General features: G+C 45.7%; 1 protein-coding gene across 1 annotated transcript; it reads right to left on the bottom strand.

The window, feature by feature from the left end:
- Positions 1–1,186: 1,186 nt before the first annotated feature.
- On the bottom strand, positions 1,187–27,411 carry Lrp11 (LDL receptor related protein 11). The gene is made up of 7 exons (XM_028860953.2): positions 26,635–27,411; positions 21,142–21,299; positions 19,116–19,257; positions 15,747–15,872; positions 13,815–14,018; positions 9,210–9,305; positions 1,187–2,408 (listed from the first exon to the last, which is right to left on the bottom strand). The coding sequence occupies exons 1-7, from the start codon at positions 27,191–27,193 to the stop codon at positions 2,254–2,256; spliced, it is 1,440 nt and encodes a 479-aa protein (XP_028716786.1). The 5' UTR covers positions 27,194–27,411; the 3' UTR covers positions 1,187–2,253.
- Between the last annotated feature and the right edge of the window lie 405 nt (positions 27,412–27,816).

Raw genomic sequence — 27,816 nt, 5'->3', positions numbered from 1 at the left:
TCGCCTGTCCTGACAGCCAAGTTGACAAGTCAGTTTTAAACTGCTGGGTAGGCCTAAGGAAAAGCTGTGAAAGAGCATGTTGAAGAGGTAAACTATGGCCACTGTGCCCCTTTAAATAGTTTCTGAGTTGCAGAGGAAGAATTTGAGTTAGACAGTCACTGAGAAGTTGGCTCTTCAAGGTGTCACCCAGGCTTTAGGTGAGGATTACTAGGTAGGGCTTGACCTTCTCCAGCCCTTTATGTGGCTTGGGGCGACTCCCTTTTCTACAGCCCTCTGTTTCCCTCTTTGTGAAAACGGTATGAGTAAATCCAAATAATACAGTAACAATTTGGGCAAATTTAGTAACCTGCAATTTATAATAAAGGAGTTTTTTAAAAGCATAAGAATAAAATAGTTTATTAAAGGAATAGTACATACAAGACATCTTTTCTCAAGTACTTCAAAACAATAGCAATACTAGATCGTAGTTAATTTCTTTGTATATAAAAGAAGTGCAGAAAGAAACATGCCTTATTAGTTTCTATCTTACTGGGTATGGCTGTAGGTGACGTCCTCTATAAAAATGAGCCGCACAGCATCAGAGTACAGATAAGTTCACTCACACAGTTCATCTCTCAGGCTACCAGTGTAACATTTACACCATTGCTCAGCTCTAAACATTCAGCAAAAGGCTACACTTGGAGTCTCAAGAGACAAAAGCAAACACTTGTTTTTCTAGAACTACCCATTTATTAATGCATTTTGATAGGCTATATTCCCTCACCAAAATCAAGCCCCCTGTTAAAGGAACCACCTACTTTACATTCAGTCTAAAACAAATGAGATTACAGTGGTTTTTTTTTTCAATGTTTGCCACTCACAGTAAAGAAAAGAGGAATATCATGATTATAATTGGGCACCACACTATGTAGTCCCCTCAGAATAATCTCTAGAGTATATAACCCAGCATTGAGTGATGAGGGAAAATCTGCCTTTACTGCCTACAAATTTAAAAGATGCTAAGCTGGACGCTAATTTCCTGTAATGGGGAGTTTGTGCAAAAGTGCTTTTTGCCCTGGAAATACATCCTGACATTAGCTGATTGTACATTATAACTTTTTTTTAGTTTTGAGACAGGGTCTCTCTGTGTAGTTTTGATGCCTGTCCTGGATCTCTCTCTGTAGACCAGGCTGGCCTTGAACTCACTGCCTTGAACTCACTGAGATCAGCCTGGCTCTGCCTTCCGAGTGCTGGGATTAAAGGCGTGCACCGCCGCCGCCGTTTCCTTATAACAATTTAATATCATAAAAGAGAGTGAAGACAGGGTGTAGCTCAGTGGCAGAGCACTTGCCTAGCACAAACAGGCTCCTGGATTCCACCTCCAGCCCTGTAAAACATCACAAGGGGAAGCATCTGGCTCATTCCATTGATGGCCTGTGATACTTAAATATGGCGACATCTTTACAAACACCGTACCCAGACATCAATGTTTTGATTGATAATTCGCACTTTTTCATCAGAAAGGCTCATGTTGAAATCCAGTGCATATATAAACCAGTCAGTGTGCTCCACACCATGAAGCAGCATTGAGCAGATGACACATTAATGTCCTCACTCACTCACCCCACGGCTATGCTTCTATTTGCCTTCCAGGTCCTCTGCTGACACCTTGATCTCATTTCATACCCACCTAGAGTTGCTCCTAACCAAAAGGTATTCTTCCAAGGTCAGCCAAACATGGCAGCTACCACCATGGCCTGATGTCAGAAGCATGGGGTGGGGTGAAGTGGAGAACCCATATCCCTCTCCTGTGGGACTTTGCTGACCTATTCAGAATGCTTATAACATATAGACTTGCTATGGTATCATCTCACTGAGTGTAATTCACTTAGGATCCCTTTTCAAAGCTATTTGGCGGAGAAAAAGAAAATGGAGCTCATGAGAACTCAGTGGAGAAGAGGGCTGGAAGACAAGGGGGAAGCTATGGGGGCCAGCACTTGGCACCTCTCAAATGAAAGGTGGGCATTGCCATCTGTCACCACATGGCATACTGACTTTCTGTCTCAGCATACTATACACTTCAATCTCATGAATTCCTCTCTACCTTTCAAGACATTTACTTCCCAGGAAAAATGATAAAATTTCATGATAAAACAAGGTTTATAACCGCACTGTCATCTTGCACAATTTAAAGCAACAGGTCTTAAGGATAGAACCCAAGGGACAAATTGTAACTGAAGCCCATCCTTGCCCGCAGCTGCTTAAGTATCTTCATTACAGATACATCCCATTGATGAGGTAGTCAGATTCCTCAGACGTAATGGGACGGGCCTTCTTCAGTTTCTGCTTCACCAGCCGGAGTCGGCAAGTCACCATGAGAAGTAACAAAGCAGTGATGGCCAGACCCAATGCCAGGGGTAACACTGCACCTATGCAAGGTTTGGGAGGGGAGAAGCACTGGTCAGCAGTTGGCAACAGTGACAGCTACTGGTTACTATATGATGAGCACCCGGCATGCATTATTTTACCCCATCTGAACACCTCCAGTTGGTACTAGTGTTATTGCTGCTTTTCTGACAAAGGTACAGAGAGGTTAATTCCCCCGTGTAGTTATGTACTGTAGGTCTAATCTTAAACCCAGCCCACTTAAAAACCAAATTCTCTACCAGGTTATTGCAAAAGTTGCCTGGCATCAGGAGTGAAAACATGGCAATGAGACCACCCTTATCTCCAACTATCCTAGAGACTGCAACCGCGAGAAATGTTCTCATTATAGTCTTGTGACGTTGATGGATTCACACATGAGCTTCTTATTAGCTATCGTCTAACTCTTGATTTCTGGTTCTGGTAGGGCTTAAGATATTAATTTCCAGGACTTGAAAGATGGTACCATGGTTAAGACACTTACTGCTCTTCCAGAGTACCCAGCTTCAATTCCTAGCACCCACATGAGGGCTCACAACCAACGGTAACTCTAGTTCCAGGGGATCTGATGCCCTCTTCTGGCCTCCATAGGCACCAGGCACTCACGTGGCACATAGACATGCATACAGGTAAAACATCCATATACAGAAAATTAATTTTTTTACATCCAAGGATCCTACTATTTTCTAGTAGAACATATTGAAAACTGTCATCAAATATGCTGGTGTATTTAGTCAGCCCTAAAAACAAATGTATATGGGCAACACTGAACAAATTCAGCAGGTTGTATTTGTGTGTGTGTGTGTGTGTCTGTCTGTCACAATAATAAAGAGGGGCCATGTATTTTTGGGGGGAAGGGAGCACAAGAGAAGTTAGAGAAAAGGGAGTAGGAAGTAATGTTTTAATTAAAACTAAAATTGTAAAAATATGCTGGTGTAACTTTGGCCATTGGTTTTTTCCTTTGGAGCTGGACCTGGACAGCAGACCAGAGTAGCTTGTAGTTTTCCAGAGTCTGGAAGTGGCATGGGAGATGTGTCTCCAGTCAAACTCAGCAGGCTCTATTCTTAGTCCCCTCTACACTGGAGTAGGGCCAGGTTTGGGATGATGGTGAGGCTATTTTTAGCTGCACCTTCCTGCAGCTGGACAAACTAAAGGAGCCAATATCTCCATGTGTAGCTTGGTTCTGAAACATTCCATTTTGCTTATTTATTCTGTGTTGATTAATAGCTTTCCATGTGCCGGACACTGGCCTAAGAGCTAGTAATCAAAGATAAGCAATTGTTTGTTGCTCACAAAAAATACCCCACAAGGATAAGCTAATACTAAATGCCAGCTTTATACCCAAAATAACTGAATGCTCACAACCACGTGAGCTGGTACTAACATTATAGCCATTTTACAAACAATGGAAATGGGGGCATCTAATACTGTGTCATATGTCCTAGAGCATCCCCACCCATTCAGGACAGAGCCTGTGGTCTAGTCCTTACAGTGCCGATTTCTCCAAGATGGATGTGAGAACATGTCTGGATAACTTTAACCTGAGAAGATAGGCATTTACCAGAAAGACTGCAAATAAATGTTAATATTACGACAGAGTTGTGTTTAAAATCTAAAGATAGGAAGAAGTGTCTGGCTGGTAAGATTTTTGCTAGAGTGATTTGGCTTTTATGTGGGAGCTCAATTTGGTAGATGGAAGAAGATAAGTTTGTTTTTTTTTTGCAGTTCTTTTTTTTTTTTATTTTACAACACCATTCAGTTCCACATAATAGCCACAGATTTCCCTGTTCTCCCCCTCTCGCCCCCCTCCCCCTCCCCCCAGCCCACCCCCCATTCCCACCTCCTCCAGATCAAGGTCTCCCCGGAGGACCGGGATCGACCTGATAGACTCAGTCCAGGCAGGTTCAGTCCCCCCCTCCCAGAACGAGCCAAGCATCCCTGCATAAGTCCCAGGATTCAAACAGCCGACTCATGCAACGAGCCCAGGACCCGGCACCACCGCACAGCTGCCGAGGAGATAAGTTTGTTACATATGTTTGTTCTTGAATATATGTATATACTGTGGAGCATTTTCTGGTTAACGTGCCTGTAGGGTTGTAGTTCTCATCCTTCCTAACGCTGCGACTCTTTAATACAATTCTGAATATTTGTCTGTGAGCATATCTGTATGTAGGCAGACCTGCCTGGAGATGGATAGAGGAGCGGTCTCACATATTCCCAATGGTCTTAGGTGACCCTTTCATTTAACCTCAAAAGGGTTGAGAACTACAGCTGTAGGGGCTCCAGGTGGAATGTCCCCTTAGGCTCTTTGATTACCTGGTCTAGATACCTAGGAGCTGTTAGCATACTGATAGTAGCTGCTACAGTGAAAGTGAGAGCAATAGATAGAAAGGAAGAAGGGACAGGGGCAGGCTCCAGAGGGCAAGATCTGTCAGAGGACAGAGATGTGGAAAACCAGCAGAAGGAAAAGGCACCAGAGGGAAGTGGTTCTGGTGAATGGGATGCCCCAGAGGGCACAGGGTGGAGCCTGGGAAGCCCACTAGATTAGCATTGGACATTTATTTACAGGAGACTGGGCTGTTTTCTTTTTTTGTTTTTGTTTTCTTCTTTATGCACTGAAAGAGACCTGGTTGCTTGCAGCCACAGAGGGTGTGAACCAATGGAGATTAAGAGAGGATGGCAAAATGCCACTGGGGAAATGACCACATCAAGGCTCAGGAGCGGTGGCCTTGCAGAGGTGGGGAAAGAAGAGAGGGTGGGGCAAGCACACAGGTCTGTTTGAGGGTGGAAGCTAGGGTAGTTCTCTGCCTTCACTTTAGGTACCCACAACTGGCCCCAGGTGTAGCTGGCCTCACCTTGACATGACTTCAAGATGATTTCACACCAGGGGCCTCTCAAACTCTACGTTAGTATCCGAATACCCAGGACTGTCCTGTGTCTGGAACATGAGGAAAGGATTCGGAAGTTGCTTTAGTGGCTATGGATATCACATTTTAGGGTAGGGCCAGTGCTCCCTTATAGAATTGTGAGGAGATGCACAGCTTAGAACCTGGTTCTAGAGCCACCCATCCCACAGCCCTGCCGCCTGGAAGCATCCAGAACCACTGCTTCTCCTTGCATCGAGGTTTTAGTGGCCACTACTGGCTCCTAGTGCCATCCTGATGAAAGATGTTTTCAAAGGACTAAGTGGCTCACAAGTGTCAGGACCCAGACAAAGGAAGGCTTTGTTCTCCTCCCACAGGAGCTCAGAGACCCCCTAAACAACTTCAGCTTGGAATACAACAGCCCCAGTTTCACCTGCACAGGGAAGGGCTGTTAGCCTCCGAGTCTGACTTGATCAAAGATGAAAAGCAGTGTTTAGGCTAAAGGTGGGGGGCAAATTTTGAGTGGACATCTTAATCCTGTGGCTCAGGCCCACCTAGGGTGACAAAACAAAATTCACGAAAATCTCTGTTTCCCAAATCAGGTATGAGGCTGTGAATTCCTGTTTAGGGCTCTGTGTCTCTCCCTGGGTCTCTCTCTGTGAGTGTGTAGGTGTGTCACACACACACATACACACACACACAAACATCTATAATGTAGTATTTGCGCCAGAATACTGAAACATTCTTTTCTTTTTAAACCGAGTTGTGTGTATGTGCACTTGTGTGTGTGTATGTGTATGTGTGTGTGTGTGTGTGTGTGTGTGTGTGTGTGTGTGTGTGTGCGCGCATGTGCACATGCAGGGCAGAGGTTGATGCTGGGTGTCCTCTTCAGTTGCCCCCCAACTTACTCTTTGAGACAGGTCTCTCACTGAACCTAGAGCTCACCTGGCTACACTGGCTGGCTAGTGAGCCCCTCAGATCCTCCTGTCCATCCTCAAAGTGCTGGTGTTACAGGCATGTGCCACCACATCTGGGCTTTTCCCTGGACACTGGGGACCTGAACTCAGGTACTCATGCTTGCCTGGCAAATATTTTACATACTGAGCCATCTCCCTATTGCTACCCCCCTTTTTGAGACAGAATCTCACTCCATAGCCCAGGGAACTCACTATGTAGCCCAGGCTGGCCTTGACTTTATGGCAATCTTCCTGTTTCAGCCTCCTGAGTATTGGTGTTACAGAGCCACCTCACCCAGCTTACTTTATTTTTTAGATTATGTAGAGAATGTGGATATGTGTGTGTGTGTGGGTAGGTGGATGGATGTGTGTGTGTGTGTGTGTGTGCGCGCAGGGGCTTGCCAGTACATGTACATATGTATGGAGGTCAGAGGTTGACACTGAATATCTTTCACTATCACTCCATCTTATCTTTTGAGACAAGGTCTCTCATTGAACCCAGAGCTCATCTATTGGCTAGAATAGCTGCCCAGTGAGCTCCAGGGACCCATCCATTCCCATTTCCCCAGGGCTGAGGTTACATATCTATGTGGCCATGCCCAGCTCCTGTGTGGTTGCCACAGGCCCAAAATTATGTTCATGCTCTTGTATGGCAAGCACTTTACTGGCTGTGGCGGTTTGCAAGAAAATGCTCCCCAAAGGCAATGGAGCTATTAACAGTTATGGCCTTGTTGGAGTAGGTGTGGTCTTGTTGGAGGGGGTGTGTCATTGTGGAGGTGGGCTTTGAGGTCTCAACTATGTTCAAGATACTGCCCAGTATCTCAGCAGTTTACTTCCTGTTGCTTGCATATCAAGATGTAGCCAGCACCATGTCTGCCTGCCCATGGCCATGCTCCCAGCCATGATGATAATGGACTGAACCTCTGAAACTGTAAGCCGCTACCTCAATTAAATGTTTTCTATATTGCTATGAGGGCTGGAGATGGCTCAATAGTTAAGAGCACTGACTGCTCTTCCAGAGGACCTGGGCTCAATTCCCAGCACCCTCATGGTAGCTCACAACTGTCTGTAGTTCCAGTTCCAGGGGACCTGACACCCATGGCAAAACACCAATGCACATGAAATAAAAATAAATTAATTTTTAAAAACCCTGCAATTAAGAGTTTCTGTGGTCATGGTGTCTCTTCACAGCAACAGGAATCCTAACTAAGACACTAGCTGAGCCATCATCCCAGCCCCTTGTCTCTTGGAAACAGGATTTTGCTATGTAGATCATGCTGGTCTCACACTTGTGAGCCACTCTCCTGCTTCTGCCTCCCAAGGCTGTGCCTAAGCGGTTACAGGCATGTCCACCACATAGCACTTGTGTGTGTGTGTGTGTGTGTGTGTGTGTGTGTGTGTGTGTGTGTACACGTGCATGCGCGCACGCACATTGGTGTTTTTGCCTGAGTTTGTATGAGGTGCCAGATCCCTTGGAATTGGAGTTACAGACAATTGTAAACTGCCATATGGGTGCTGGGAATTGAACTCAGGACCTCTGGAAGAGCAGCCAGTGCTCTTAACAGCTGAGCCATCTCTCCAGCCCCACCACATAGCATTCATTCTTTGCTGTTTAATCCTTAGTTGACATAGTTTCCTCAATACTTTCAGTTTGGGTAATTTGAAATTATTTTTTCCAACTCCTTCTAAAACACAGTGACAGAATTGTTAGTAATTATCTAAAGTGAAGCCTCTCTTTTTCATACCCATGCTTAAAAATGTATTAAAATGGCTTAATACATTCCAACTCTGTACCATAAAAAACACTAAGAGGATGAATTATCTATTCTGCTTATATGAGCAGGAATGATATTCAAACCATCTTAACAACTAGAATAAGGAGCACTCCATTAGAACTGAGCCTCCAGGGACAAGTGACCATGGGCTCCAGACGGGCTGGCTTCTCTCTCCATGCTGACAGGTGACAGGGAGTCATTCTAACATTCAGAGACAAGCCACTTTCAATGGGCCAGCAGACTGCAGTGGATACAGACAGCTGTTGATATCTGCGTTATGCTCAGACATCAGTTGTTTAAAAATTATATTTGGTATTACCCAGCCATGTACTGTTGTACAGATACTACAAAGAATAGTCTAGGGGGAAAAGAAAGCTTTGTCCGGGTTTAGATCAATAATTTAAGGATTATGTTTTGTTCCCCTAGGTCTTTTTGCTGACTTAATGAGCAGGATTCAGGGCTAAAGCCTTTCTACAGGACCATCAGTGTGCTCTTTCCAGTTAAAACAACCCAAATGATGAAACTGACCTTCCACATGTCAGTGTCCTACCTGCCTCCTATAATTCCCATGTTCCTGGCATGTTCTGTCATTAAGAGCACACTCTCTTCCTCGCTTTTCTACCTCACAGGTAACTCCATCTTAACAGCCATCATTTACAACCGAACCATGTAGTATACACGAAACACTGTGGCGTTCACCCTCCACAGCCTCCTGTGAGGTAGGATGAGTTATTGCTGTCACCTCCCGTGAAGTCACTAGAATTCAGAGATAAGGACCTGGCCGTGGTTGTGGAGTTGAGTGAAAGAGCCGGGATTTGAACTATGGTGTCTGATCTGTCCTGGATCCTGCTCTGTAGACCAGGCTGGCTCCGAAATCAGAGATCCACCTGCCTCTGCCTCCCGAGTGTGGGGCCTAAAGGTGTGCACCACCACGCCTAGCTGAGCCTGTATTCTTAACCTCTGTGCCCCAAGTGTGGCTTTTCCCACAGAGTGGTCCCTGGAAGGACGTGGGAAAGACAGAGTGAGAGCCAAAGACAGTAGGCTGCTGTCAAGGGCACCATTTGCACGTGACCTTGAAGATGAGAAGACAGTTCCGGTCCTGGAGCACTCTTCAGCCTGAACTCTCACAGCCTCACCTGACATGCAGCCAGGGCTCGGGCGGTCCTGTGGACCTCACTGCTCTGCAGCGTGTTTCCAAGGCGTACACTGACCTGCTTCTGGGGCTGGGTGGTCCCCTCGTGCGTGATCACTCTTGGACTTGAAAATGTAACTTCCCTCTTCTTGGTTCTTTCCTGAGGAATTACTGTCTGTGGGAAGTGAACAGATAGATGTCAAAGGGACATTAAAGACTTCCGGAAGTAGGCATGAAGTTACAAGTTTACTTTTTAATTTAGGTATATGTCTGTCTGTCTGAGTGTATGACATGTATGTGGATACCCACAGAGGCCACTTGCGAATCCCCTGATGTGAGTGCTGGGGTTCAAACTCATCTTCTCTGGTTAACCACCAAGGAATCTCTCCAGTCTCTTATTTAAGGTTTTTTGTTTGTTTGTTTGTTTGTTTGTTTTTGTTGTTTTTCGAGACAGGGTTTCTCTATGTTACAGCTCTGTCTGTCCTGGAACTCACTCTGTAGACCAGGCTAGACTTGAATTCAAAGAGATCTGCTTGCCTCTGCCTCCCAAGTGCTGGGATTAAAGGCCTGTGCCACCACGCCTGGCTCCCTTATTTACTTTTTAAAAGACAGACTTAGAGAAAGGAACGGCAGGGTTTATTTTTAAATAAACATAGGCCGGTTGGGCATGGTGGCTCATGCCTTTAGTCTCAGCACTCAGGAGGCAAAAGAAGATGGCTCTCTGTCAGAGACCCCGCAAACCTCATGGCTCGGAGTGAGATGATCTGCTCAAGGTGAAGAATGATTTCGCTTCATGTCGTGCGAACTTCCAGAATCTGACCTTGTTTATTCTTCTTACACATTTAAACACACTAAAGCACTGGGAAAGGTGTCCACGTGACACACACTGAACAGAACTCAGAGGTTGGCTAATGCTCTACCACGGAGCTATGTCCTGGCACCCTTTGCTTATTTTCATACTGAGGGACCAGTGTGCTTGGAAAGGGCTCTCTCCAAATTGGTCTAGAAGTGATTTAAACAACCTTAAGTTGATTATCATGTTTTTTCCTACCAATGAAGGAAGGATACTAACTCTGCAGGGGCTGGGGTTGCAGTGAGGTCCTCAGAGCTGAGTTACCATGGACCAGGATCTGCCTGGCTAAAGTCCCTAGAGTCCAAACCTTACTCCCCTAATCACTGCTTATGAATAGTCAAATATTTCCCCATAGGGTAGTGTTCTAAGATCACCATCTCTCCCTGTGCCCCAACGGAGGATATGTAAAGGAATCTGAGGATTGTCTTAAATGGCATTTTCCACAGAAGTAAACAAGTCAAGGAAAGAGGGCCTACTCCTCTCAAAATCTCAGGGAAATAACCCTTGATTACCCTCATTTGTGTTAGGTTTAGATGAGGGGAAGGTGGGTCAAGAGGACACTAAAATGGGCTACTGAAGACTAAGGAGTTTCTTAGAGGAGGAGTTACTAATGTCAGGGACAGACAGACAATAGTAGAGTTTCCAAGGAGACTGCAGTCTCCAATACCAGAGATGGCAAGGTAGGGAATCTGAAGAGGATCAGGGACTTTGTGGCATAAGAGCCTCTTAGGACTCTTCAAGGCCTGGGGACTTCACAGCCAGGGCCGGAAAGCCAGGCTCTCTCCTTGTCAGACAGAAGGCAAGGAGGTGGGTGGGGAGCAGGATGTACATTCTGCCAATGCCTTAACAGTGATACCATCTGGTGGAACGCACTTCCTGGAGGAGGAGTCCTGTCAGTACTGACCCAGTGGGGTGCTGTACTGGAGGAGGACATTCTAACATTACATTCTTGGGGTTTGTGATAAATGAACCTCCTCACACTGGATATTTTGAGATGGATTCCCAGCGCCATCTTGGAAGGACACAAGTTTTTACAGCTGTTCCATAGACTACACTTTCACAGATCCAAACTACCTTCCTGGAACTGTGATCATATAGATTCTGATCAGTCGCCCCATAACATGAAATGTGAGAACTCTAGATGAGAACATGAGGAAGGAAACCTTTAAAACAAGTCTTTAAGGCTTTTTTTTTTTTTTTTTTGGTGGCACCTTCTAGGAGGTTGGCCATTCAAGATGAAGCTGAATATCTCCTTCCCGGGCACCAGCTGTCAGAGACTCATTGAATAGGACGATAAACGAAAGCTTCGTATGTTCTGTGAGAAGCACATGGCCACAGAAGTGGCTGCTGATGCTCTGGGTGAAAAGTGGAAGGGTTATGTGGTCTGAATCAGTAGTGGGAACCACAGACAAGGTTTTCCCATGAAGCAAGATGCCTTGACCCATGACAGCGTCCCCCTGCTGTTGAGTATGGGGCAATCTTGTCATAGATCAATGAGAACTGGATAGAGGAAATGCAAGTCTGTTCAAGGATGCAGTGTGGACACCATCTCTATGTTCTCAATGTACATTTTTGATTATTATAAGAAAGTGGAGGGAGTGGGGGAAGGCTATTCCCGACTGACAGATACTACTGTGCCTCAATGGTTGGTGCCCAAAAGAGCTAGCAGTACCTGAAGGTTGTCAATCTCTCTAAAGAAGATCATGGCCACCAATGTCTCTAGAAAGTTCTTAAACAAAGAAGGTAAGAAGTCCAGGACCAAAGTGAGGGAGACCAGCTCCCTCTTTTTCCCCCAGGGTACTCTTGAGGAGGGAGAAGTGAGAAATATGTAGATAGACGTATAGAGGAGAGAGAGAGAGTTAGAAACACAGGATAGCTTGGGAGGGCCTGGGTCCAAACCCACCAGCCCCTTCTGTCTCTTCTAAAGAGCTTTTAAAGGAATGCCAAGGGGTGGAGCAAAAGACCTCCCCTCCAGCACAGCCAAGTGCAGACCATTCCAGACACCTGGTGACCATGTGTGTGGTCAAGCCATCCCCTAGTGCAGCCCTGCTGTGTAAAACAAGCTCAGATCTCACCAGGAAGCTTATGTGGGCTCCCACACCAAAGCACCCAAGAGTCAGCGTCTATTATTCTGCATGTCCTGAAACTCGGTATTGCTCTAAAGAAACAATGCACTAAGAAAAGCCAAGAGGAGGCTGCAGAATGTGCTAAACTTATGGCCAAGAGGATGAAGGGAGCCAAAGAAAAACACCCGGAATAGACTGCCAAGAGATGTAGGCTGGCCTCGGTGAGCGCTTCTACTTCTGAGTTCAGTCCAAAACAAGTCTTGAAGAGTAACAAGTAAATGATCAGACTTGACTCTCAAAAGAAATAATGAAGTCCCTAAAGCTGATAGAGTAGCTTACAATGAATGAGACCCTCAATTTGACTCTATATAGAAATAATAAGTGAATGAATGCCCTTAAAACAAAGACCTTTTATATAACTATTACCCAAAAGATAAGCTAAGGTTCAAGGTTTTGGTGTATTTAGTAGAGGAAGAATGCCACACCCGTATGCAGAAAAGTTTTGGGTTTCTGTTCATGTTTCAGCCCAGTTCCTTGAAGGACTTGGCTGATCTGCTACCCTACCCACAAATTCCTAAGTTCCCAATAAACAGAGCCCATGTAAACAGGCACACAGCACTGCTTTATACCACTCTGCAGGCCTGGAAACCAGCTTTCCTTCCTCCCAGCTAGACTGGATGTAAGAAGACAGCCTTGTTAACGGTGACTTGGACCACACAGAGAACAGGCCCCACAGCTGCAACCATATCCCACGACAATCCAGCCATTGTGCCACGAGACGCTGAGCAAACACAGACAGCATCTGTGCCCCCAAATGCCAGGGGTGCAGGACATTCTGAGCACGCATTCACTGTGTAACCAAACATTTATACATGCCCTACACAATCTTAAAAAAGACCGTGTTTGAGGTTGAGGGTGTATTTCAATGGTTCAGTGAGTGTTTTGCATGTATAAAGCACTGAGTTTAGTCCTCAGCATGCACAAAAAAATTGTGCCTGCACTGAACACATCCAGAGACTTATCATTAGTCCCTAAAAAATACCATATAAGAACTATTTATTTAGTACTTATACTATATAAGGAATTACATGTAATTCGGGGATGGTTTGCAGCATACAGGAGGATGTGTGTATAGGTCACATGCTATTTTTTTTTTTTACATTTAGTTATTTTGTATGTATGTGGGCGGGGCAGGCATGTATGCCATGGCCCATGTGTGGAGATCAGGGGATAACCTGCAAGATTGGGTTCTCTCCATCCATCAGGTGAATCCTTGGGGCTGGAACTCAGGTCGTTAGGTTCTGCAGTAAGGGCCTGGACTCACTGAACTGTCTCGCTACCCCATAGTGCTACTTTTATAGATGGTACTTGAGCGTCTTTGAACTTTGGTGCTCACGGGCCCTGGAATGGATCCCTCAGGGATATCAAGACATCAAGGGAGGACTGTTTTTACTAGACATTCCTTTCCATAAACCAACACTTGGTTTCTTTTCAGTGCTGGAGATCAAATTGAGGGACTCTGGATGCTGGACAAGCCTTCCACTGACCTACAGCTCCAGAGCTCCTTCGCTGTATTAGTACAAATGTCAGGGTTGCTTTCTGTTTTATTTTGTCTTGGCCAAATTCTTCATTTCAATTTGTAAATCATTCTATTTTGGAGTACATTTCCTTGATGGTCCTCAAGCATAAAACATAACCTTGTTAGCCATACTAACAACAGAAAACAAAGACTATTATTCATGGAGAACTCATTTTGAGTCCTTACCTGGCATGACAGGACTGATTTGACTCTCTGGCGACCTCTGGGTGGAGTGAATCCTCTTCTCTGTGTGGGATACAGCAACTGGTTGGTTGTGGGGAGTGGCTTTCTGGGTCTTTTCAAACTGGGGGTCTCCTTCACTCAGTCCTGTGGTTCCTGGCTGGGCAGAAGTAGCCGCTGTGTATGTCTCCATCTTGCGGTCAAGGCCCACTGTGGAAGAACTCGGTTACTTGCTGGGTTTCTTTTCTCTCTCCTCTCTCTCTCTTTCTTTGTGTGTGTGTGTGTGTGTGTGTGTGTGTGTGTGTGTGTGTGCGCGCGCGCGCGCGTGCCACACTGCATGTGGCAGCCTGAGACAACCCTGTTGTTCCTTAGGAGCCATCCACTTCTGTTTTTGAGACAGATTCTCTTCTTTGTGGCTTAGAACCGGGAACTTACCAAGCAGGCTAGGCTGGCTAACCAGCAGGCTCCTGGATCCTCCTGTCTGCTGCCTCTGTCCTGGGATCACTACCACAGACCTCCACATTTACCTTTTTTACACGGATACTGAAGAACTCTCACCTCCTCCGCCTTGCATTTCTTTTCTGAACTTTAACCGAGGACCACTGTATCTGCAGTTGATTTAAAATCATGGCTGCTGGAGGCTAATATCCCACTCAGCTAAGACATGCAGAGCCCAATAAAATCTATTGCTTACTTTTGAAATGGGCAATGTGTTCTTTCCTCTTTTAGGAGCTTTCCTAACATGGACAAAGACAAAAGAGAAATTCAACCTCGAGCGTGTGTGTGTGTGTGTGTGTGTGTGTGTGTGTGTGTGTGTGTGTCTATTTCATAGCAATGGGGGTTGAGCCTTGGACCTCATGAACATGAAGCAAACACTAAACCACTGAGTTACTTCTCGGCTCCTCAATTTTATGTTTTGGGACGCCGCCGCCACGGCGGGGGGGGGGGGGGCGCTTCCTTACACCAGTACTTTATTAGAACATTTAACATTTTCTACAGCTCTTTCTTATGGTGCACTTTTTTTTTTTCTTATGGTGTACTTTTAACTACACGAGCTTACAGAACTGGTTTATAGCTCCACCTTAGCCACACCCCAGTGTGCCATGAATAATCCTTAAAAATTAGAAAAGCAATGCCAAGCATGGTGGAAGGAAGCACATGCCTATAATCTCAGGACTCAGAAGGCTAAGGCTAGAGGATTGTGAGTGTGAAGTCAGCCTGGGCTACATGGCAAGTCTGTATCACCAAATGAATAAGTAAATAAAATAAAATAAAAAATAAAATCAAGGCAAAACATTAATGTATTTTAGTTTTTTTTTTTTTTAAGTGTATTACATGCTGGGTGGTGGTGGTGCATGCCTTTCATCCCAGCACTCAGGAGGCAGAGGCAGGAGGCAGAACTCTGTGAGTTCAAGGCTAGCCTGGTCTACAAGGCAAGTTCCAGGACAGCCAGGGCTACATAGCAAAACTCTGTCTCAAAACAAAAAAGCCAAAACAACAACAACAAAAAAGTGTATTACACCACATGGTGGAGGTCAGAGGACAACTTGTCAGAGTCATTTCTCTCTCCCCACCATGTGGGTCCTGGGGATTAGACTTGGGTCATGAGGCTCCAGCAAGCTCCTTTACTCAGTCATCTTCCCCGCCCTGCTTCAGGCTTTTTTCTTTCTTTCTTTTTCAAGTGTATGTTATGTAATATTTTAAAGATAAGGAAAACCTTTGGAAAGTTGAAAAAAATCATATGCAATACCCAAAACCTGTCATCTGCAACTCAGACGATAGCCTCAGTGAGTTCTCAAGCATAGCTTTTCCATGGAAAGTTATTCCTGGAACCAGCAGTGGAAGGACACCGGGTTCCCATTTTTATCGCAAGAACACAGACAAGCCTCTGCCACCCCTTCCAGATCCCCGCCTGATGAGGCCAGGCAACTGACTCACGGTTTTGACAGAAGTCTTCGTCTGACCCATCTGGACACTGCCTCACTCCATCACAGGCCAAAGTGATGTCGATGCAGCAGCCGTTCTCACAGGAGAAATGGTATCGCGAGCACACGCGGGAGCATCCTGTTTGTGAACAAGTCTCAGGTCGCAGGGTTGCAGAGAGAGTTAACATCCCTGTCAGGATGACTGGGGAAAGGGAACTCCAAGCAGGGTAGAATGACAGGGATGCTGAGGAAGACACACAGAGCTGGGGCAGCAGATTAGCGGGTCCCTCCATCCCCTACCCACCCTCGAACTCTCAGGGCTGCCCCAGAGCTCCATGTCTGGAAGTTGTTCTCCAAGGCTTTATTGCTCGGGCTCCTTTGCCTGCTGCTCATTTTGCATCCATTCCCTCACTTATCCATCACAGGCCCCGCATCAGGTGGGTCACCTGATACTATCCCAGCCTTTTGTGGACCATGTTTCAGTAGAAACACCATTTTATATAGTCTGTATCTTGAATTCTTTTTTTAAGTAAGACATTTTTTTCTTGAGATTACCTTTCTGCTGCTAACTTTTACATGTAGATGACCAGATTGCCAGTGTTGTGGAGGACGATCTATATGTAGCTACTGGCTGGTGTAGATATACTTTTGTGAAATAATGGCATTTTTTTTCCTCTTGGAGCTTTCAGTCTGCAGTGAAATGCGTAGGAGCTACAGATGTGTTTTTGAAAGGCATTTTTCTCTCCTCTTGATTAAGCCAACTTTGCTAAGTAAGAATCAGGTGGGGGCTGGAGAGATGGCTCAGCCATTAAGAGCACTGGCTGATCTTCAATTCCCAGCACCCACATGGCATCTCACAACAGTCTGTAACTCCAGTTCCAAGGAATCCAACACCCCCATACAGACATACATGCAGATAAAACACCAATGCACATAAAAGTTAAAAAAAATAAATTTAATAAAAAAAGAGGTAACTCTTGAGTAATAGATATGAAAGACATCTAGCTAGAATCAGGTCTTAACGGGTCCTACGATTTGATGGTGATGGGATGAACTAAAAGGTTCTTTCGGGAACATGGGTGGCAAATTATGATAGTCCATTAACAGCAAAAGCTAAGCATTGTTGATACGCACAGACGAGATCGACACTAATTTTGTTGAAAAGCAGTCAACGAAAAGTCTAGAAAGTGAGTCTATTTGGGTGCGAGGAGATTAGAAGATAGTTTGATCCCAAAGAAGAAAGGACATAATGCAGACAGAGGCCTGCAGAGTCAGCGACCGCCACCAGGGGGAGCAGACGGGACCGAGGAGGCTGTAACCAAGCAACCCTACACATGTGACAGGAAAACCCCCGGATTACAGGGCTGTCCTTACTTCTGTGTAGTTTTAGAAACAGAGCTGCATTTATAACTTATATTTTTATGGAATAGTCGTCTTCAGACTTTTTAACTGTATTACTAAACATCTGAAATTCATTCATAAATAATATGTATGTGCTCGTGTTTTGAGATGCGGTACCCGAGAGGGACTGCAGGGCTGAGTGGGCCAAGGTGCCTGTCACCAAGCCTGAGCACATGAGGTCAATCCCAGAACCCCACATGCTGGAAAGAGAGAACCAACGCCCTGCAAGTTGTCCTCTGACCGTCACACATACCTGTGTGAGTGCAGGCACACAACACATGGTGCATGTACACACATGCACACACAGAGCATAACACATCGTACACCTTATCCCATAAACTGAAAATTCCCAGAAGATTGAAAATTAATAAAAATAAAAGTTCAAGTGTCGGGCTGGAGAGATGGCTCAGAGGTTAAGAGCACTGCTTGCTCTTCCAAAGGTCCTGAGTTCAATTCCCAGCAACCACATGGTGGCTCACAACCATCTGAAATGAGATCTGGTGCCCTCTTCTGGCCTGTGGGGATATGTATAGACAGAACAATGTATACATAATAAATAAATAAATATTTAAAAAAAAAAAGTTCAAGTGTCTTATTTTCCTGCCCTAAAAATGCCTTCAGCATCAGGTGGGGTTTGTCCCTATTTGCAATCACTGTTCTACCTCATACTGAAATGCTCTCAAGCCTGCTAGCTGAATATGTGGTCTCCCCCAGCATTGAAAGGTGTTAGAGATGTCAAGATACTCAAAAACTCAACCAGGTTACAGTGTGTGTGTGTGTGTGTGTGTGTGTGTGTGTGTACACTAAAGGACACAGAAACTTCGGTCTATGCCCCCACCCCTGTTTTCCACCGTTCATACATGGTATTTCATACATGACTCCATGGTTCTAATTGAACCAGTAAGTGGTCAGATAGGAACAGCACCATGCTGACTGCTTTCTATTATTGTTTTTGCTCATTTTTTTTATTCAAGGCAGGGTTTCTCTGTGTAGCCCTGGCTGTCTTGGGACTCACAGAAATCTGCCCGCCTCTGCCTTCTGAGTGCTGGGATTAAAGGCTTGCATTACCATACCTGGCTTCTGTGAAATTTTTTGAGTGGGGCTTTTCAACTCACTCATGTATCTTGCAAATTTTAGTCTAACTGTACTCATTAGCCATACGTTTCTTCCTTGCATTTTTTTAATGATTTATTATATGAACTACTGATACAGTCAAGTCTCCATTCTATCCTGATATGCTTTTCCTCCTTGCACCCCATATTTTGTTTTTAATGGATGGACAATAATAGTATGTAGATATATGGTAAAGAACAGTATGTTTTGATATATGTACATATTGTAGAAAGACTAAATCAAGTCAGTTCATAAATATATCACCTTACCTACTAATTTTTTGTGGAAATAACATTTCAGCTTGGTCTTTTGGCAATTTTGGAACATACATTACTATCAGCCATAGTCATCATGCTGTGCAGTGGAGGTCCCTAAAACATACTCCTCTGTTTAACTGGAATTTTGACAAGCATTTCCTACACAAATGACCCCAGCTTTTAGCAAGCACCATCCTGCCCTCTGCTTCCATTGGCTGGGCTGTTTAAACTGTAGTCTTTAGTTGCACACTTTAACCACACATACAAGAAAGACCCTCTGTCTTTACACAAAACCTTCTCCTAGAAAAGCTGGGCACTGTCTTTGACAATGTCAAGGGGAAACGCAGAAGGTCAGCTCACAGGACCCACTAGCCCATGGTCTATGCTCTGAGAATGTTCTCTGTACTCTAACCGGTGGGGCCAAATTGTCCTACATATAGAGCCTGTGTTTGCTAATTACATTTTTAGCAAAAACTTCAAGCACCAAAAAATAAGATGAAGAGCTCCTGAAATGTGTCACCAGGATGTAAAATCCCACAGACACCATCCTTCCCTGAACAGCTGGGCTTTGGCTGGCTGTGGGGAACTCAATGGGAGGACTTCCTTCTCACCTCCCGTGGAGTGGATCCTGGGAAGCACGTTCACAGACACGTTGTCGGAGCTTCTCTGGCCCACGGTGTCTGTCACAGTCAGCTGGAAGATGTATGCTCCTTCCTTCAGGTGGGACAGCTCCAGGGTTCCTGGCTGAGGCACCTGTCAGACAGACATGTTCAGGGAAGAGAGCTGACCGAGCACAAGGTCCAGGAATACACATGAACATGTACACTGCTTCCCCCACCCCTCGCCCCACAACAAGTCATTGGCTCCTCCTTTCCCCTTAGAAATGACACAGATAACCTTGAAACAGAAGTAATAATAAATGATAGATGGCACTCCAAGTTAGAAATTACTTCTGAAGAGGGGGGGTGGCGCACGCCTTTAATCCCAGCACTCAGGAGGCAGAGGCAGGCGGATCTCTGAGTTTGAAACCAGCCTGGTCTACAGAATGAGGACAGCCAGAACTACACAGAGAAACTCTGTTTGGGAAAAAGAAAAGGAAAGGAAAAAAGAAATGATGTCTGATGTACAAATTAACCAAGAAGCTGAGGTGTAAGGAAGACAAACAGGAAGGCAGTCCTGCACAGGTTCAGTCGCTCACACAAACACAGGAGAGGGGTGCCATGATGGCAGTCACATGGAAAGAGAAGCAGGTGGCAGGAACCCTTGCTAACAGAAGACTCAGTACTAAGTACTGAGTATCATATAACCCAGCTACTAAAACAGTTCATGCAATTAGCTTCGTTAACAGGCGTTGAGACAAATGTTCAGATCACAAGAGGGAGCATCGGGTCAGAAGGAGCCATAGCACATGGGAGGAATTCTGTTAGGAGTTTCAGAGTTTATGAAGGATACACGCCTAAGAAAATCCAGATCAGACTAGAAGGTAGATGGTCTGAAAACCAGTACAAGAGCCTTTATACAGAGTAAAAGGATGCTATCAGCATTTTCCAAAGGGAAGAGCTCATGCCAATGCATACAGTGAGGTATAGACTGTTTGGGCTGACTAACAATATGCTAGGCCACTGGTTCTCAACCTGTGGGTCGATACCTCTTTGGATTTCAGACATCCTGCACATCAGTTATTTACGTTACGATTCTTAACAGTAGCAAAATTACAGTTATGAAGTAGCAACAAAATAATTTTATGGTTAGGGTCATCACAATATGAGGAACTAAGATAGGTAGTGATGGCGCATGCCTTTAATCCCAGCACTTGGAAGGCAGAGGCAGGCAGAGCTCTGTGAGTTCAAGGCTAGCCTCATCTACAGAGCAAGTTCCAGGACAGCCAAGGCTATACAGAGAAACCTTGTCTCAAAAAAACAAAGAGGAGGAGGAGGAGGAAGAAGAGAAGTAGGAGGAGAAGAATTATTCTTTACACAATAACAATTCTATTATTAGCTCCCTCTTTATATTCATTTCTTTCATACTTCCTAGCCAAATTTTTAACTGAGGGTAGCTAGGAACTTATGATATAGTCCAGCCTGGTCTTGAACTTGTGATCTTCCTGTCTCAACTCCCTGAGTACAGGCATATGCCATCACACTTGGATACTACCCAAATCTTATACTAAGAAAGAAAACCTTTTTAAAAATAATCAGAATTATTGAAACACCATGTAAGACGTTCCCCTTGAGCTGAAGGAGCAGGATCCTGGCAAGCTTCAAAGCAAATGGTCAAGACTGTTTATTTAAGCACAAAAGGGAGTTTATAGAATAACCATTTTTAGGATAATTGATTTTATAATTTCTCCATTTTATGCAAGCTCTGCTTGTTTACAGGCATTCAGAGACTGTGAAGGACACAGAATGCCTGTAAACAAGCAGAGCTTATAGAATCCACTTCCCAAGACAGGCGGTGGTGGCACACCCCTTTAATCCCAGCACTCGGGAGCCAGAGGCAGGTGGATCTCTATGAGTTCGAGGCCAGTCTGGCCTACAGAGCAAATTCCATGACAACCAGAGCTGTTACACAGAGAAACCCTGTTTTGAAAAACAAAAACAAAAACAAAAACACAACAAAAAGAATGACATGAATCACCTTCATGTCCACTGACGGGTCACCCTGCTTCAAAGTCCACTCATAATGGACGATGGCGTGGTCGTCTGTGCTTTCTCGGCCATCCAGAATCACCTCATCTGTGGGCAGATGCAAAACCACATCCTTCCCAGCCTTGCTAAGTGGAGGCTCATCCTCACCTGTGAAAGACAACAGACCTCAGAGGCATGACTCCCTGATTTTCCAACCCACGAAGAGCAGTTATCTTGTTTGCAGAACAGATCAGTATATCAAAATCCTTAAAAAGAATAAATATCAACTAAAACCTATCTTCCCGTTAACTTTCACTATGTCCCCTTTCAAACAATAAACCAGCAATCTATTCTGACATGAAATTTTAGCAAGTAGAAGAGGAAGTATGGAGTTCCTGCTGTTCACAGTAGCTATAGAAAACTAATAATCTATTTAATTTTTTTAATGATTTATTTTTACTCTATGTGCACTGGTGTTTTGTCTGCATTTGTGTGTCTGTGAGGGTGTCAGATCCCCTGGAACTGGAGTTACAGACAGTTGAGCTGCCATGTGAGTGATGGGAATTGAACCTGGGTGCTCTGGATGATCAGCTGGTACTCTTAACTGCTGAGCCATCTCTCCAGCCCCCCAATAATATTTTTTAAAAATCTTCAAAAGTTTTACATGGAAGGGTTAGGAAAGCACTGAAATATCTTGCCTATCGTGAAACAAATTAATCTTGCCTCCCCTGAAGGAAAGTCAGGATGTCACTGATTTGTGTTTAAGTGGGCCATAGATGTGATTTCTGAACCCAGGGAAACCCTCCCATCCCAACCTGACCTCTGATGACCTCTGAGATAACAATCCCTCCTCAGTTCCAGTCCAGGCCAATTATATTGTAAAATGTACTTTGAAACAAACCAGAGCTCATCTACACAGAAACAGTCCCGGGAGCAACAAAGGACAGCAGTTACCAAGAACAAGAAAAATGTAATTTTGAATTTCCATTATAAATATGTGATCGACCATGTTAGCACTATGGAAACATTGACTTCTCTTGGAAAGTAAACACAGCAGGTAAGACAGAGGGGAATTAAGACTCACACCAATCGAGCCTGAGTGTTTCAAGGTGGGATGTAAGCTAGAGAACGATGTCAGCTGACCTCATTCACAACACACTGCCGGGAACGGAACCTTCCTGATAAGACCTTCCCAATCTGTGCCAACTGGTGCGAAGGATACAGATTGGCTGAGAAATAAAAATAGGACTGCAGGATGAGGGACTGAGGAGGGGCCAGAGAAGGGAAGATACAGAGGTAAATACAGAGGAACGCTATAGTGCATTTTATTTGTTTTTCTCTCCCAGGCTGTAGAGTCGATCATTTATTTCTTAAATTGCATCATTCCAGAAAAAAAAAGAAAAAGAAAAAAAAACATATCCACAATTCCAGTATGATTCTCATTCTATCTAATACGTGCAGTCCAGTTTTTCCCATAAGATACTGATGATCAAACACAATCGTATTTACGTAATTATAACTTAGGGTGAGCTCTTTGTACCACGCAGCATGCTGGGTGCTCTCCAGGTGCCACCTCACTTGGCACCCACTGTCAGTCTGAAGTGGGCATCATGAGTGGCAGACATGAGCTCAGAGAAGCTGAGTCAGGCGACTGACATCACACGCAAGTGGTGAGCCTACATCCGATCCTTCTAAATCACAGGCTGCTTCCACTGTATTTTTTGTTACCTTAATAATTTATAGAGTTGAATCCATTAATGGATTGCTCTATTCCACCCATTAATATTTATTCAGACATCTTGGCAATGTCAATGAAATTACATAGACTCCACGACTTCCATTTTGACTTCTTCTTTTGAGTTTCTAGGGATGAAAGTCAGAGGCTGTGTACACTGGGCATGTGTCCTACCACAGAGCCACACTTCCTGCACCCATTTTTATCTCTCTCTCTCTCTCTCTCTTGGTTTTTTTTGAGACAGGGTTTCTTTGTGTAGTTTTGGTCCCTTCCTGGAACTCAGTCTGTAGACCAGGCTGGCTTTGAACTTACAGAGATCTACCTGGCTCTGCCTCCTGAGTGCTGGGATTAAAGGCGTGCACCACCACTGCCTGGCCCATTTTTATTTCTTAACCCCTAAAATTGGACATTTATTTTTCATCAACTTTATCACTATAAACGATGCCACAATAAACGTAATTTTGCTCATACTGTTTCTCTAGCACAGATCATTCTCCTTAAAAAAAAATTCTAGAAGAGTGGTTCTCAACCTGTAGGTCACGATCCCTTCAACAAACTTCTATCTCAAAAATATTTACATTCCAATTCATAATGGTAGCAAAATTAAAGTTTTGAAGTAGCAACAAAATAATTTTATGGGTGGGGGGCGCGTCACCACAGCATAAGGAACTGCATTAAAGGGTCACAGCCTTAGGAAGGTTGAGAAAAACTGATCTAGAAGAATGGATATTTTAAATCTCCAGTAAATTATTTCCTAGTTGGTTTCTAAGAGATTGGTACCAATTTACACTGTCAATGACCCTGAGTATATAGTTTCCCACATGCCTGCCAAGTTTAAAAAATGTAGTTTTGTTTTTTTACAATTTAGTAAGTGTAAGCTGACGTTTACATTTGATCCCCCCCCCTTTTGAGGTGGTACTGGGAATTGAACCTAGGCCCTCTCCTATGTTAGCTAAGTGCACTGCTGAACAGCTATGTGCCAGCCTCTAACTGTCTTTACCTTTGGACACTTCCCATGTTTATCAACTCTATTTCCTCTCCAGGGAATTGTCTACTTGAATCTTTGGCTCATTTACTTTTGTTAAACCAACCCTCAGCTCTATTAATATTTTAAGATATTTCCTAGACTCTTGTTCATAATTCCTTACTTATTGACATGAAGTTTTTGTGAATTTGAATAAAATCTATCTTTCCTTTATGATCTACTTAATTGATTTGAAGACATCTTCCTTCCAGATAGGTAACAGTGAATTTGGCTTTCAGTTTTCCTATCTAGGGAGTAGACTGTGACTTAATTTGTGAATACGTGTGTGTATATAGGGCCAGTGAGTGTATATAAGGCCAGATCAGTAAATAAGGGCACTCGACGCCAAGTTTAATGACTTGAATGTGACCTCCAAGACCCACACAGTGTAAGGAGAGAACGAATTTCCTGCAAATTTGTTTCTGTCTTCCACATATATGCTATGGCAGGCATGACCATAAACATGCCTGGTAAATAAACGATGTGAAAATAAATAAATGGACATCTGGGATTTGTATGTGGTCAGAGTTGCAATTCTCAATGCATTTTCTCCAACATTGCCAACAAATAATCTTAGTACTATTCATAAACTGTAAGTGATTATTCCTAAGGCAAAAGAGAGAGGATGAAAATGTGAGCCAGATCCTTGGAGATGAGTCAGCCGCCTGTGGAGGGATCAGCCCTGAACAGGAAGGTCAGTCCTTGCTTTGTGTTTGAAGACAGGCAGCCCAGGGAGGTCTGTTTGGAAGACAGCAGAATTCCACCTCACGGCTTTGGTTTTTCTAACATGGAAAAGGGTTGCCTTTCCAAGCTCTACCCACAGAGTCTGGGTTTCAGGCTAGTCAATCCAAACAACACAAAGGTTCTGGCTTCTGAATGCTGGAAGATTATATTCTCAGCTCCTTCAAGATCCCAAGGACTTCAGCCTCCACACCACAGCCTTCTTTTCTCGATCTTTCCAGTCAGTCACATCAACCAACCAAGTAACTAACTATACCACAGACACCGGTACCACCTTGATAACTCACAAGAAACACCCACGCTTGGTCATTATGACAATCTAAGCTAGAACACAAACAAAGCACAGAGCAAGTCCCAAGGTAATTATCTTGGGATGGGAGAAGCCTAGACTCAAACCCAGGGACTCCGGAGTTCAAGCATTCTCCTTTCATCAGACGTTCTAGCAGGTAGGTTCTGTCTCATCAAGATATCTCCCCCTCATTCCTATATTCTCCCACCACCCCTGACGTCTACCTCATTATCCCAGCTGTGGGGGACAGACCTTCAGGGGCTGCTAGAGAAAGCACTGAGCTACTCCGTCTCGCTGAGAGGACCTCAGGCAACTTGCTTTCCAGGTCAGCCTTCCGCACAACAGGATTTGACCTTTGAGCTGTCGTGAGGACAGAGTGACTTCACATGTGTAAAGAGCTCAAAATAGCTTTTAACATCAAACTCAATGAGCATGGCCAATATACCGGCTAATGGGTAATGCAATAAATCTATTCTAGTCTATCCCATCCAGCTCCCCTCCACGTCCTCGTGAGCCTTTAACTCACCCCAAATGGACCAGTCACAACTCCCTACAAGGAGCCTTGCTAAATCACTTTGACTTATTTATCCTCTAACTCCACACGCTCACAAGAGTCACAAGAAATGGGGGGGAAGAAATAATAATAACCCAGAAAGGAAAACTGAAGTAGTCTTAGACACATAAAGAACTCAAAAGGTTCTGTAAAACACCCTTTGCCCTCCATGCAGGGGCCCACAAATGCAGCCTGTGGGCCTAAGCTGCACCTTCAGCATCCCCACGCTGCTGAAGACCTGAAGAAGTCTGGGCACGTCAGTGCTCCCCAGAGAGGCCATGCCAGTGGTCATGGCAAGCTCCCTCTAGAGAAGGGAAGGACAAAGGGGAGAAGAGAAAAACCACTGTTGTTTCTGGCCACGCTCTTAACCCTGCTGACTTTTCTTTTCCCAGCTTTACAGAAAGCTCCCGTGGCAATGCCAGTTTCTTCTAGATGAGCACAAAGAACCCGGGGCAGGGATTTTGTTTCTCTCCTACTTTTTTTTTTTTCCTTTATTGTCTTGGCTCCTCTGGAGCACCTGCATCTAAAACTACAGGAGCGACAAGCTGTTTAGGTCTTTTAAAGAGACACACTTTTTAACACACTATCCACTGTGTATATCCAGTGCCCCAGGACAGAGTTCCGAACCCCTCAGCACACGGCTGGCCCTGCTTAAACTCAGGCCAAAACCAAAAGGGTCGTGAATGTGGAAACATTTGTAGGGAAGGGGTGGGAGAGAAGAGTGGAGGCAGGGTGACAAGTTTTACCTTCATATTTTTTGTCTAAAGGAAGTAGGTACAGGCAGAGAGCCAAACCAGGAAGCAGTGGGCAGGTGCTAGGGACAATTTGGCATCTAATCAAATCTTGTCCTTGCTATTTCCTGCCGTAAAACACTCTTTATAAAACACACGAGACGAAATAAAACTAATCATGATTGGAAATAGGAGGCTCTGAGATATCCTCTTAAATAGAATATCCGCTAGTCCTCTCTAATCAGCCCTGCAGAAGCAGCCCACCACACCTGCCTCTCTGCCCATCTACTGGACTTTCTCAGTACCCATCCCTAAATCTGAGAAATGTGATCCACTTTTCCTATTATCCGCAGCTACAGTCCTTTGGAAGCAGTGGACATTGCATGCTTGGTAGCAGATGCCTGGAGGGCGGGACACTCGCGGCGCTTACCCGGCCCGGGCGAGCCCCCGGCGGCGTCCCCGGCGCGGCTGAGCGTGTAAGTACGGTAGCCCCGGAGCGGCGCGAACTTGCAGACGCTGCGGCCCCGCGCCGTGCAGTTGAACAAGTAGCAGCGGGGCGCGGGCATGGGAGCGGGCGCGCTGGGCCCCCGGGGCAGCTGCACCACCGCCACGGTGCAGCGCGGCTCGGAGCAGCAGGCCGCCACGCACTGCCGCCAGCCCCGCACGGTCCCCGGTGCGCGCAGGAAGCTGGCTCCGGCCGCGATGGAGTCTTGGGTGCGGATGATGGTATCGGGCACGGCCCGGTAGACCGCCGTACCGCCCGCGCCCGGGCAATCCTCCCGCGGGCCGCCGAGCAGCTCCGGTTCTAGCTCCTCGCGCGGCCGTGCCCGCTGCAGCTGCCGGCGAAAGTCCTGGAGCAGCCGATCGACCCCCGACGGCGGGGCGGCGGGCTCTCCGGGCCGGCCGCTCGGCAGCCAGAGGCAGAGCAGCAGCAGCCCGAGCAGCGCGCGGTGCCGGGAGCCCGGGCCCGGTCTTCCCCGGGCGGCCATGGCACGAGCGCGGCCTCAGAGCACGGCAGCCCCGGGGCCTGGCTGCTGCTGCACGGAGGCGGCGGGCGTGCGGGCTTCGAGAGGCATCGTGCGCCGAGCCGGGCGGGGCCTGGCACGGCCCCGGCCCTTCTACCTGGCTGCCGGCTTTGGTCGCCTCGAGCTTCGCTCCCGCCGCCGAAGCGCACCGGGGCAACGAACGGCCTCTGCGTGGATCAGCACCGGCGTGCGGACAGCGGCTGCGGCGGGGGCGGGGCGGAGCCTGGCGTGCAGGGGCGGCCCCGGGGGCGGGACTTCCGCGGGCCGGCGATTTCACCAGCGGTGCGGAGGAGGAGAAGGAGGAGGAGACTCCCTATGCTGCCAGGCTCCTCCGTGGAGTGATCTCACCCCGTGGATGTTGGGCCTAGCAGGCCTCATTAACCAACCAGTCTTGCAGAAGGCCATAACTCACAGGACAGGGCGCTTGGGGATGGAGGGGCGAGTCAGTCCATCAGTCTGAAGTCAGGGAATACTCTAGAGAGCTACGGGCACAGCCAGGGGACCGTAGACAACTTTGCCAGCCTTTTTACACCCAACTTCTTTGCATTATGCTTTATTAAAGAGATTTGGACTATGGTAGGTGATAA

This window comes from Peromyscus leucopus, chromosome 8a (assembly GCF_004664715.2).
Source record: "Peromyscus leucopus breed LL Stock chromosome 8a, UCI_PerLeu_2.1, whole genome shotgun sequence".
Taxonomy (NCBI): Eukaryota; Metazoa; Chordata; class Mammalia; order Rodentia; family Cricetidae; genus Peromyscus; species Peromyscus leucopus.
This window is presented reverse-complemented; position numbering and strand designations above follow the sequence as displayed.